The following is a 12,331-nucleotide window of genomic DNA, read 5'->3' on the forward strand; positions in this document are numbered from 1 at the left end:
TGCTGATTAGGACCTGACGGCAACAGTAATTCCTTTCTCTGCCTCCCACCTCCTCCTTGCTTCCTCCAAAGAAAAGCTGCCAGGTGCTGCTCCTCAGCAAGGTCCTTTTCAGCACTCCTCACCCATGCCAAAGAGGGAACTGCTCCAGCACAGGCAGCTTCGCCACCAGTAACAAGACAATGAAAAAAGAATAAAAGCCCTGGTGCCCATAATAGGAGTCCACCTGTGTCCAGTCAGTTATAGAGAGCCTGAATACCTAAGCTGTGATTAGGGGCAGGAAAGGGGGAGAAGGGGTAGCAGCTGCAGTCTACACTCTGGTATGCGGAAAGATGAATTTCCCTTGCTTTATGCTGGTCACACAGATGCAAGAAAAGGCCACGGGGTGAAGATGAACCAATGAAACAAGGGAATTTTGCAAAAAAATAGGAGGCTGCATTCACTTAAATAGGCTTCAGTTGGCCAGTGCAAAACTAAGCAAGGGTGAAAGGGGCTGGATTTGCCTACATGGTAATTTTTGTGGGCTCAAGATTATGATTCTTCTCGACTCCTAAAGCTTAGACAGGCAAATGAGAAAAAAAAACAGCAAGAGAAATGTTAAGCTTCAATGCACAACAGCTACCTGCATTGCTGTTAACTGTGACCTCTTGGTGTGTTTTGCAGATAGTTAAAGGAGTGCCTCATCTTGGGTACAGCTGTCAGGGAAGCTACACCGGGAACCTCTCTTCCTCTCGTTTTGTGAGTGACGGTGAGTGGCACTCGGTTTTCCTGGAAGTGAAGAACACGTCTGTCAGCCTGCTTATCGATGGCCTGGGAAACGCATCTCTCCAGCTCCCAGGGACTTGCAGCATCTCCAAGGGCAAGCGAGATCTGCTTTTTGGGGGCCTCCGGCAGCCACTCCATCCCCAGAGAGTCATACGGGGGTTCAGAGGCTGCCTGGATGTCATTGCAATCAACGGCAAGGAAGTGGTTCTCCTGCCTGGAAAAGGGCAGTCAAAGGAAGTCATGGAGGAGGTGGAAATAAAGCAGTGTTGCTCCCCTTCTGGTGCCTGCAGCAGCAATCCATGCCTCAACAATGGGATGTGCTCCGAAATTCACGGAGGTGGTGAGTAAAATACACTGCGCAGAGCAATATGAAAGCAAAAAGCAACGAGGGGAGAAGAGAAACCTCTTCAATCATCCCCATGCAGGGGGCTATGCCATAGGAGAACTGATGGCACCATGCCAAGGGACCTCAAGTGGTAGCTGACTCAGTGCAGTAGCAGCTGGGTGTATGAGATCATCCTCCTGGCTCCTGCGGCAGCTCATGGCCCGGAGGGCAAGAGGGTGTCTGAGGAGTGTGTGCGACCTAGGGGAGCGCAGCTTTGCCAAAAACTCAAATAGAAATTCCACCCACCCTTCTGCATCCTCTTTCTTTAAGGAGCCACTAGCAAAGTTGGAATGGGGCAAGATCAGATCATGCAATGATGGTATCTGGGCAAAAACAAGCCAAGATCTTAGTCTGTTCCCACTGCAGTCAGTGACTCCCCGGGGCTATGGGAAGGGATATGGGAAAACCATAGGCTCAGACTTGTGAATCCCAGGTTAATTTAGGACCCAGATGCTCAGCTGAAGTTTGGTACTCCACACTAGGCTCTGCCCCCAGACAGTCTGCACCTGCCCATCCTTCCGGGGAGGGTCCCTCTCCTGCAAGCTAAATCTCTGGGCTGCGACTAGTCTGCAGCAGCTGCAGAGGGAGGGAGCTGCTCACAGCAGCATCTGCCCTGTGTCCAAGTCCTAGATTTGAATGCTCCAAGGCCACACCATAATGCCCCATCTCATGAGCCAGAAGTGGCTTATGTTTTGGGCTCCCACCTTCCTTTTCTTGGGGCAGCAGGCGTTCTGGAGGCTGCTAGGTGGGACAGAAACTCCTTCTATACCTATATGCTTCTCATAGCCAGCAGTCAATGCCCTCACCCTACCTGGAGAACAAATGAGGACCAGAGAACATACCACCTCCTGCCCTGCCTGCAGCCTCTGGGAACAAGATTCCCAGCCCTGTCAATTCAGCAGCTGCCTGGTTCAGGTGACCTTGTTTGACACACACTGTGTCTATACCCATCAGGTAGCCTGGCACTTGCATCGTAGCTTTCCCCTTGAGACACTTGAACCAAAATCTCTGGCTGGGTTGGAAAGTGCTCTAAGCCTAAGAGACAAGAAATTATTGGCTCCAAGTCAAAGCATGACCTGCTTGCTTTGCAGAGAGGATATAGGAGAAGAAATCACTTCCTCACTAACAATCAGCTAGGGCTATTCCCAGCATCCTTCCCATATAAATGACTTCCTTTGCAAATGACCCAACTCTCTGGAAAAACACCGGGGGGACATGGCACAGAACATGGCTCCCGGTCAAAACAGACAGGATAGTACGGTTGGGAAGGGGTTGTTGGGGGAATGTTTTTTTTCTGTGAAGTTATCTTGGGTGCCTCAAGCCCTGGGGGCTCTGTCTTGGAGACTGTGGTCATGTTTTATGAGTTTGTGCAAAGTTCTGCCCAGGGATCTCTGGCACAGGCCCAGACAGGCCTGTGCAAGTGAGCTCCAGTGGGCCACATGAGAAAGCATCTGTGCAGAAAGGGCCAAAGCGAGACCAGCACCACATCAGCTAGAGTGCTCAGGACCAGAGACACAAACCGTATATGAAGAACCATGCCCAAGAACGTGTTTGTTCCCATGCAGCCTTGCAGGCCACATCCAGCACCTGCTGAGCAAGTGTCAGCACGTCCTTTTCGTACAGCCACTAACACACATGTGGAAACAGGTCTGCATTTGCTCACACTGTGCTCTAACACAGGGATGTTTAGTTAGTGGACGAGCAAAGACTTTTCTAGCATGCTAGAAGTGGAAGCACTGAATTTCCCACACAGCACCACTAAATGAACGACTAGAAAGAGCTCAGCAGAGCCAGGGACATTCCCATGCTTAGGGCTACACTAAAGAGCAGCCAAAAAACAAACAGCAACAGCCCCTCTAAATCTCTGAGCATGCTGCATTTCTCTCTGGCTGTGACTAGAGAACTCCCATAGGCAAAAGATACCAGACATGTTGAGACAGGAGCTTCATACCACAAGAACTTGCAGGACCAAAGACTACAGAGAACAACAAGCTGCATGGGATCATATTTAGCAGAGTCAGAAACGCTGCAGTCAGTTTGCTAGGCTCCCCCTCCTTTAAGCTGAATTTGTCCCCCAGGTTTTGTGCAATAGGGCTGTACCTTGACTATATCCCTGCCAGGAGAGGATCTGTGTCAGGAGGCAACAGGCTTGACTTGTTGCCTAACAATTTAGGTGAAGTGCTATTTGAATTCCCTGAAAATAGCCAGCGAGCCTCCAGCTGCTGCTCCACATCCTTGCCAGTTTTCTGCGGACACCCTGGGTGTCTAAGAGCACCTCCAGCAGCACTAAGTGCCTATGAGTAAACAGGTGGATTGAGCCTCAAGTGCCCTTTCAGTGGATGGCAGTCTTGGGTACTGTTCTTTGCTATTTCTTTAGTATTTCTTTATTTACTGCCAGTTCTTCTGTGCATTCAGATCCAGATATGATCACCTTACGGCTCTGTCATCCTCTCCAGGTTATACCTGTATCTGCCCTGGGCTATTTTCTGGTGAGCACTGCGAGCTAGGGGACAGTCCCTGCGACTCCAAGCCCTGTCTGCACGGTGGAACCTGCACCTTCTCTGCTATGGGCTATTCCTGCCACTGCCCCAACTGGTACATGGGCGAAAGGTAAGATTGAGGAAGGCTTCAGGCCACGTCATCTCCCATGGCCGGCTGACCCTGAATTTCTCAGGTGTTACCCACTGTAGCCATGTAGTTTGGTGGGACTACATCTTGTTCCTGCCTCTAGGTCAGCATGATAAACAATATCTAGCATAGGCTGAAACAGAACATCGGGTTTATTCTTCTGCCTGAGTCTGTACAACTATGATGAAAAGTGGTACTTTGAATCAACACAAAGGCAGAAACTATTAGTACAATTCTTGGAATAAAAGTATATAGCTGAGCATTAGGTGGCAGTGTAATAACTGAAATCAACAGTCCTCAGGCATGAGCGTGAGCCTGTGGGTACTTGTGTTGCACACACACAAGCTCACACGTCCTAAAGAAAATGCAAGCACTGGCTAAAAAATAAAAGGAACTAAACCTCACAAAAAGCTTCTGTTTGTACAGCAACAGTAGGAATTAACAAAACAAGAAAGGAAGAAAAAATAACAGAAATGTTTTCATAATCTAACATAACAGATATCCCCTATCCTGTCAAGGAACAACAGGCAAACATTTTGGTTGTATGGGTTGGAGCAGGACAGAGAACCAGAAATTCAGTCTCAGTTCTGCAGATGTTCTATAAAACGCCAAAGAGCCCCCTACAATGAGCATTTCTCTTCACATGTTCAGGAGTTGGCACATTTCTCAGGACTAGATGGTATCTGTGTGTTTGCAGTATACAGATACCTCTAGATCACCTTGAGGTTCCACAGAGGTTGAAGTATACGTGAAACAGCGTAAGGTGTTAACAAATACCAGACACACACAAGAATCCCTCATTAAATAGGACAGAAACACCTATGTAGTGTTTGCCCTAGAAAAAGCAAGCCACGTGGCACAGCTATCCTGGGAAAAGCGGCACAACACAGAGCCAAACGCAGCCCATGGTCTGTCCTAAACATAGGTGTTAACAGGTACATCCTCCTCACTTCACACCCACACAAGCCACCTCCTTCTCTCAACCATTGTAAGGCAAAGTCTGAGCGAGGTTGTCTCCATCTTGGTGTCCTTCTACAGGTGCGAGAAGCTGGTGGAGGAGTGCCAAGACAACCCATGCCAAAACGCAGGGCGCTGTGTGAGTGCCCAGGGCTCCATCCATTGCATCTGTCCGACAGATTACCAGGGGGACTACTGCACGCAGCCCATCATCACCCCTGCCATCGTGCCCACACAGTGGGCCATCGGCCCTGAGGAGATCGCAGAGATTGTGGCCTGTGTGTTGGGGGTGGCCATCCTGACCGGGATTTTTGTATTCATCCGCAAGCGCTACTGCCAGAGGGCCAAGGCACACAAGCCTGTGGCCCGGGAGGACCCAGACCTACTCTCCAAGAGCGAGTTCTCCAAGAGCGTGGGTGTGGGCACCCAGGCCGCACCACCCATCGAGCTCAACATCCTCAGCGACGTGGCACACAACAACTTGGACCGGGCCACACCAGAGCAGCGCAAACCCACCAGCACCCCCGAGTTCGTCACCTTCAACTCGGCCAATGGCCCAAAGCACCGGGGGACCATCGTTTGCAGTGTGGCCCCCAACCTGCCCCCTGCTGCTCCTCCCTCCAACTCCGACAACGAGTCCTTCATCAAGTGCACCTGGGCCAGGGAGGAGATGGGTTCGTAGCCACCTCTTCTTCCTGCACTTAAAATTTTCCTTTCGCCTGGGGGTTTAGAGCTACAAATACAAGAGCCCAACAGTGCAGGTGAAAGCCAAGGAAACATGGATAAATGCTGCCCAAGGCCTGCTATGGTCTCTTCATTAGCTCTTCCCTATCTACTCACCAGTACAACCTAATTTTGACCCTTAACTGGCTCAGTCTCCTACATAATCTATAGGAGAATGCATCCATTCCCACGCAGCCAGGCTAAAAAATATACTATAAAAGATAATAGTGGAGCTAGGAGGAAGAAATTAAGATCCTGAATGATTTTTAGGGAGGACATTTGCATCAGTTCCCCATAGCCAGGACTGGGGCTCTTTCCCCATCCAGGAGCATTCTGGAAGCTCTACAGCAAAAAGAGTGATTAGAAGAGAGTTCAGAAGAGTAACCATAGGGAAAAAGACAGACCCAGGGGATTTCCTGCTGCTCTGCTTCCATACCTTCATTATCCAGGCTTTTGCCATCTCCTGCCACAGGAGTGATACCATTCCCACCCTAGACTTCAACAGGCCTGAGCAGGGCCACATCCCCTCAATTTGCCTGCAGCATTCTCCTCAATCTCTTTTTTCCCTACCTCACCTCTCTTCCCTTCCTACCACGTCCTGCAAGGCCAGACTCACACAGAGGGAATTAGAGGGAGGACAAGAGAGGGAAAAAATAACAGTTCACAGTTATTCACAGCTATTAACATGACTCTGTTTTATTGCAGTCTACCCAGCAGAAACAACCTACTGGCCACCTCGGTACCTGTCATCGGATGTCCAGGAATATTCCCACTACGAGATCATTCAAGCCCCCCCTGCATCCTCCTCCCACCCTCCACTGCCCCCACCGCCCCCTCCACCTGTGGACACGGAGCCAGTTGCCCTTTACGGGGGCTTTCCCTTCCCACTTGACCAGAGCAATAAGCGGGCCCCCATCCCGCCCCGCTACAGCAACCAGAACCTGGAGGACTTCTTGCCGCTCGGCCCTGTGGAAATGGGAGCCTCCCAGTGCCAGAACGAATACACAGCCATCAGCTACTACCCGGCCCAGCTGGTGCAGGGGGAAGGTGTCCCCTACCAGCCAGACCCTGGGTACAAGCGGGTGAGCATGCGCCTGAGCGTGGCCCAGCCCTCCTACGCGGACTGCGAGGTGGGCCACCAGCCCAGCATCCGAGCCCAGCCTCTCCCGCCCCCCAACTACGAGGGCTCCGATATGGTGGAGAGCGACTACGGGAGCTGCGAAGAGGTGATGTTTTAATGGGGGCTTGTTCTGGAGGCGAGAAGGGAAGCGCATCTCCACAGAAGGGCGCACAGGGGCTATATGTGCCACCAAGGGGAGGTTCGCATCCCCCCTGCCCCGGCTCACAGCATCCCTCTCCCCAGCCCACATAGTTGGGTTGTAACCTGACCTGAATCTTTGCCTTCCACTGCCCTCTATGCATTTCACCACCAACGGAAGGCAAGGGCTCCAGCCACTGCCAGGACACGGAGAACACACTGCAGTCTAACTCATCCTCCTTGCCAAGCTGGCGATGCTCTGATGCAGAGCAGGACCTGAACATGCAACCTCTTCCCACTGCAGTCATCCACTGAGGCTGTCAGGAGGAGGAATGGAAGGCGAACATTGCAGGAGGGGCATTGGCTGTGGTGAAAAAGGTGCAGATGAACTAGAGCTGTACAGACCAGGACTCCCCAGTCTCCTGTGCCAAAACCTGGGCTAATGATTTTGCAAGTGGAACAGTCTTGGTGACACAAATTCACTTGTTTGTCTCTTCCCTTTGGGTCTACGGAAAGGGAGAGAAAAGAAGGCAGAAGAGCAGTCAGCCCCATCAGCACATCCCTCACTTGGACGAAAGCAGCCCAGGAAATAAATAATTAAAAGTCATTTCTATAGAGCAACCAAGCAACAAACCCACGGCACAGGGACACCCCCCAGCTTTCTTAGTCCCAAGCTGAATGCCACTGGTACACAGCCCTGCCACCGACCTGGGACTTTCTGGGTCCCCAAGGCATGGACAGAGCGTGCCTGAAGGAGTGCAGGTCCAGCTGCTGGTTATGTGCAAGGAACTGCAGGCGCATGAGGACGAGCCCTGGGCAGGGGGCACGCAGTGAAACAAGGGTCAATGATGCGCCCTCCGTGAGACGCGTGGCAAGGTTAAAAGCGTGGCATTGGCCTGTTTTCCTGTGCTCGGAAACGTGTTGTTTCCTTGTGAGAGATGTTTCTTTCTGTTTGTATTTTTTTTTTTTTATTATTTTTGGTTGGATGATTTTTAAAAAAATAAAGAGTTTTTTATTACTATTATGCTCATAGACCTGCAATTCCCTAGTAAACAAAGCAGTGCCTCACCTCAGACACAGGCACATTGAGACCTTCAGACGAGTCCTGCACCAAGGAGCACTGACCTCACACCGCGGGGAGCCAAGTCCATCCCTGCCGGCATTCCCATCCCCACCCCAAACACTTGGGAGAAGCAGGAGTCTCCCATTTCCAAAAGCCAGGCCACAGCCCTTAGGAGATAACGACACAGAAATACCAAGAATAAATGTCCTGAGGGTCCCACAGCAGCCGCGGGGCCTGAGGCGGCTCCAACTCACAAGAAGAGCCAGGCCATGGCCTTGAAACGTGGCCACCCCTTTCTGCTGGGACCACCCAGCAGCAACAGGGAGGCCCTAAGGCCTGGCCCCTCATGGAGGCCTCTCCTGCTCCCACCTTTTTTGGGGTGGTTGGTACAACTATCCAGAGAAACACAGGAGGAACGGGATACTAAGAATAACTTTTTTAATACTGAGAGTTACTTTCAAGCTGCAGTTATCCTACAAGCCTGAAGCACTTCACAAATGGAGCACAGCAACAGATCCAGAAAGGCAAACACCTCTGGACAGGGCCAGCACCAACACTGCAAGCAGGGAAACACATTGATGCATCGTACTGCTCCAAGCCACTGACCACACAACGTTTATGTCACCCAGCACCCCAGGCCACAAACCCCATCATGTCCACAGACTTGCTCTACTCCCATTACATTCCTACCTGCCAACTTGAAGACTGCTCCCAAAGTAGAGACGCTGGAAGTGAAAAGGGCATTAACCTCTCCCCCTGCCCAAATTAACTCCCGGCCACGATACGAGAACCACCTGGTTCAGCCAGGCCTCCAATCAGCAGCCCCATAACGCCACCACAGCTGGGGCTAATTACAGATGGAGTGGGGTGGGGGGTTCTGCTGCTGTAGAGCAGCCAGGCCTTGGGCTTCCTTAGCACTTGCAAAGACAGCCTGGCTTTCCTCCTTCTCCTGCTGGTCACCTTGTGAGCTCTGGGATTCCTGTGTCTATTTTTAATAAACAAAAGCTGGATTTATTAAAGCTAAAGCTCTAGAAGCAGCCAGAACCTTGTGTACAGTGGTTTGCATGGCCAGTAGACCAGGTGCCCCTCATCGAGGGGGAAAGAGCGTCTGGTGGCTGTAGCCTCCAGCCTGTCTCCTGCCCAGCTTTTGTCGTAGTTCTCTCGCTTTCTCAGCAGTCATCCCTGTGCCAAGCCACCTGTGTGGGTTCTTGGCGAAGGGAGGGTGCAGGTCAGAGCACTCTCTGTGCCCACTCCTGCCCCTTTGATAAGTTCCTCATGGGAACAGGCAGCCTCAGCAAAGGTATTTCATAGCGAGAGGCTGCAGCCCTTTAGCATTCAAACCATGGGACGCAGAGCTGCTGCATTCTCTGGAGTTTGTCTTCAAGTGAGCAGCCCTGTTGTAGGGGTGCTGACCCCCTGGGAGCCCCACATAGGTAGAGGGGGGCCCAGGGAATGCTCTCATGCACGGCAGGGCAAACCCATGCTCCTGCTCTGCATGAGGAAGGTCACCAGGGCCTTGCACCCCTCTTCAGTGCCGTGACTTCATTTGCAGAAGGCGCAAAAGGAAAGATGTTTAAATATTTCTAAAATACCCAGTGAGAAGTGAAGGCTGTTGCTTGAGTTCATTCCTTAGCACTCTTGTGTCCCAATCAGGGCTCCTGGCTCCAGCAGCACTCATTCACCCTAGTCCCTGCAGCTCCTCCTTCCCTAGAGTTAATGTGGTGGCAGATCCCTCTCCAGACATCCAGGCCTTTTACTTTAGGGGCACTTTTCCACTTGGGAACCACAACTTCAAGAGGGTTAACTTTTTTAGCATTCTTTTCCCAAATGTCGCTGCTAAAGACACACAGCAGAAGCCTGAGTTATGCAGCTGTGTGTGGATAATCCCAGCTGCAGTGAGGCTGGTGCAGCACTCAGGCATCCTATGAGACCACGGGCCAGCTCTCACCTCCTTTGATCCGTTGGGTGGATCAGCAACAACTACAGAGTCACTGGATTGTAACTGTCCACATGTGCCACATGAACAGAGTGTTCCCAGGTCCCTCCCTCGCACTGCCCCAAGAACCCGTCCCAGTCACACTCCATGGTGGTGCTGCAGAGATGAAACCCAAGCCTCCTCACCCAGGCTGTGAGCCAGTAAAGCTAACACGCAGACTCTGACCACAACCTGCTTGTACAAACATGTTCAAAAGCTTAAGAGCCGCGTGGCTGAAGTGCTTCTAGATGAAACCTTCACTGGAAGGAGGAGTCTCATAAGCTGGTTGAGAGTTGGGAGAAGTGCAGCGAGCTCCCTCGTGTGGGGCCAGCTGTGCAACAGTCCAATTTTATTCAAGATTTGGTTTCCATCCCTCTGCTAAAGACGTGTCCATAGTCCCTGTGCTGTCCAGGTCTCCATGAGAGCTGAATAGTTCAGAGGGCAGTGAAAGACATTCAGAGAGTCTGTGTAAAGGATGGATGGCTCTACACTCCTCCAGTACCTTACATTTTTCTCCAAAGTACATGCTGGTATTACATGTGCCTCTTGTAACAGAGCTCCCATCTCCCACCACAGAGCCTTTTCACATAAAAAATAGATATTATTTATTGATTGAAGATACAGAATTCAGGTACAGCACCAGATACAGGTTCCTTCACTGGGCAGCTACACACGCTGCACACTAACAATATCCATATGCACAAAACATGTACATTAATCATTTCTATATTTACAAAATTTCCTTTGTTACAGAGCAGCCAACAATACAGAAGTGTCAAGTTTTAACGTTCACCTGGTCCTGCATCAGGTCCTCACAAACAACCAGAGCCTCTCAGTGAGGCTCAGTGCTGTGAGCCCTCATCTCCAATCACAAACCACTTAATGGTTTGTAATGGTAATGGCTGCCCAGGGAGGTTGTGGAGTCTCCTTCTCTGGAGATCTTCCAAACCCGCCTGGATCCTGCCCTGTACCACGTGCTCTGGGTGTCCCTGCTAGAGCAGGGGGTTGGACTAGATGCTCTCTAGAGGTCCCTTCCAACCTCAAACCGTTCTGTGAGTCTGTGTAATGCTCCTGTGATATCCCACTGCCGCCACAGCAGAGAGGTCTTCGCTGGCAATGGCACAGTTTAATCTGGATGCTGCACATCTGGCCAGCAATCCTGGGAATGAAGCACTGCAGCTCCTTGTGTTCAGCATGTGCCACCCAGTAAACGCAAGTGGTTCAGTGCACTCCCTCCAGCACTGGCTTAAGCCAGCCCTTCCACAAAGTGATAATTCCCAGGCTGACAGCTCAGGTGGGATGTGCGTGTAGAAGGACAGCGGGGGACGTGTCACCAGTGCACCAAGGAGCCTCGAGCAGGGGCCCTTCAACTGTGGCCAGTTTTCTGCTATGAACCACCGAGCGTGGGAGGTGTCCGAGGCTCCACACAAAGCAGTTCTGGAGTGCAAGGCTCCGACACCCTGCTGGGACAGGCAGAGCCTTCTAGAGACGCTGTGCAGCGATAGCCCTTGGTATTGCACTTGGTCAGGGTGTAGTGTGCTGGAGCTCCCTCCCTGTCCTCGCCTCCTGCCAGACCCAGCTCCTTGCTGTCACCCCCAAGGTGACTCCCACAGTGAGGATTTGTCTTGGAGCCTCCTGTCACTGTGACCCAGCAACACCAGAGCAAGACAAAACCTTCACCAGAAAAAGAAATCAGAGCAGACGGGGTGAGCTCTGTGGCTCACAGAGAGAGTAAAAGGGAGGTGAAGTGCAATTAAAAAACAAAAGAGCGTTGGAGCAGCTGATACCTACCCACCTGGCTGTGGGCAAAGCCTGCAGAAGTCAACAGCCCCACAGCCTGGCACAGCAACAACCAGCCAAAGCAGAGCAGGCAAATGGGAAGCAGGTTTCAGGCAGCGGAGCAAGATACTAAGTTATCACCTGGCAAGATGAGCTGCAGGGGTGTTTCTCTTGGTCATACTCTTCCATACCATCCTTCCCTTCCAAATATTTTTGCACTGCTTGGAAAAAAAAAAACATCCTATGGAGGATGCATTGCTCTCATCCACCCATAAAAAAAAAAAAAAAAAAAAAAAAAAAAAAGGTAGCCAAAGGGCAAAGAAACTCCATGGAGGATACTGTGCTTTTCTGGAGGAGTCCGCACTAACAGAAGCAGAAAACAGAAAAACAGAAGTACAGGACTGCCTCCAGAGCAAGGGGGGCCAGGATGCTGCGGAAGGACGGTGGGGGCAGCATTTGGCATGAGCAGCAGCCAAGTCCCCAGCATGGGTGTTTTTGCTCAAGAAGTTAAAACGCAGTTGCAGGGACTGCTGTGTTCAGACAGTGCAGGAGTTTGCAGGATGCAGAGGCAGCTCTCCCCATAACTGCAGCTCAGCTGGTCCAGGCCTTCAGCCTCCTCTTCCCAAAAGGGAAAGCAGCAGCGTAATGAGGCCGCAGCACTGGCACAGCCCTCGGGAAGGATCTGCCTCCCCTGTGACACACAGCAATGGCCTGGGAAGCAGGAGGGACAACAAGACACATGCTGGAGAGAGCTGCCTGCTAGCAGGGGACACAAAGCTGCGTTGGAACTAGAGGGTGTCC

General features: G+C 51.4%; 1 protein-coding gene across 1 annotated transcript in view; it reads left to right on the forward strand.

Moving 5' to 3' along the window:
- FAT2 (FAT atypical cadherin 2) overlaps positions 1 to 6,693 on the forward strand; it is a 55,436-nt gene extending 48,743 nt beyond the window's left edge. The window contains exons 21-24 of the mRNA XM_026047534.1: positions 661 to 1,102; positions 3,604 to 3,757; positions 4,814 to 5,406; positions 6,161 to 6,693. Coding sequence (XP_025903319.1) covers positions 661 to 1,102; positions 3,604 to 3,757; positions 4,814 to 5,406; positions 6,161 to 6,693 — 1,722 coding nt within the window. The remainder of the gene's footprint in view (positions 1 to 660; positions 1,103 to 3,603; positions 3,758 to 4,813; positions 5,407 to 6,160) is intronic.
- The last annotated feature ends 5,638 nt before the right edge of the window (positions 6,694 to 12,331 follow it).

The sequence above is a fragment of the Nothoprocta perdicaria genome, unplaced genomic scaffold (assembly GCF_003342845.1).
Source record: "Nothoprocta perdicaria isolate Ctin4 unplaced genomic scaffold, notPer1 scaffold_5, whole genome shotgun sequence".
Lineage (NCBI taxonomy): Eukaryota > Metazoa > Chordata > Aves > Tinamiformes > Tinamidae > Nothoprocta > Nothoprocta perdicaria.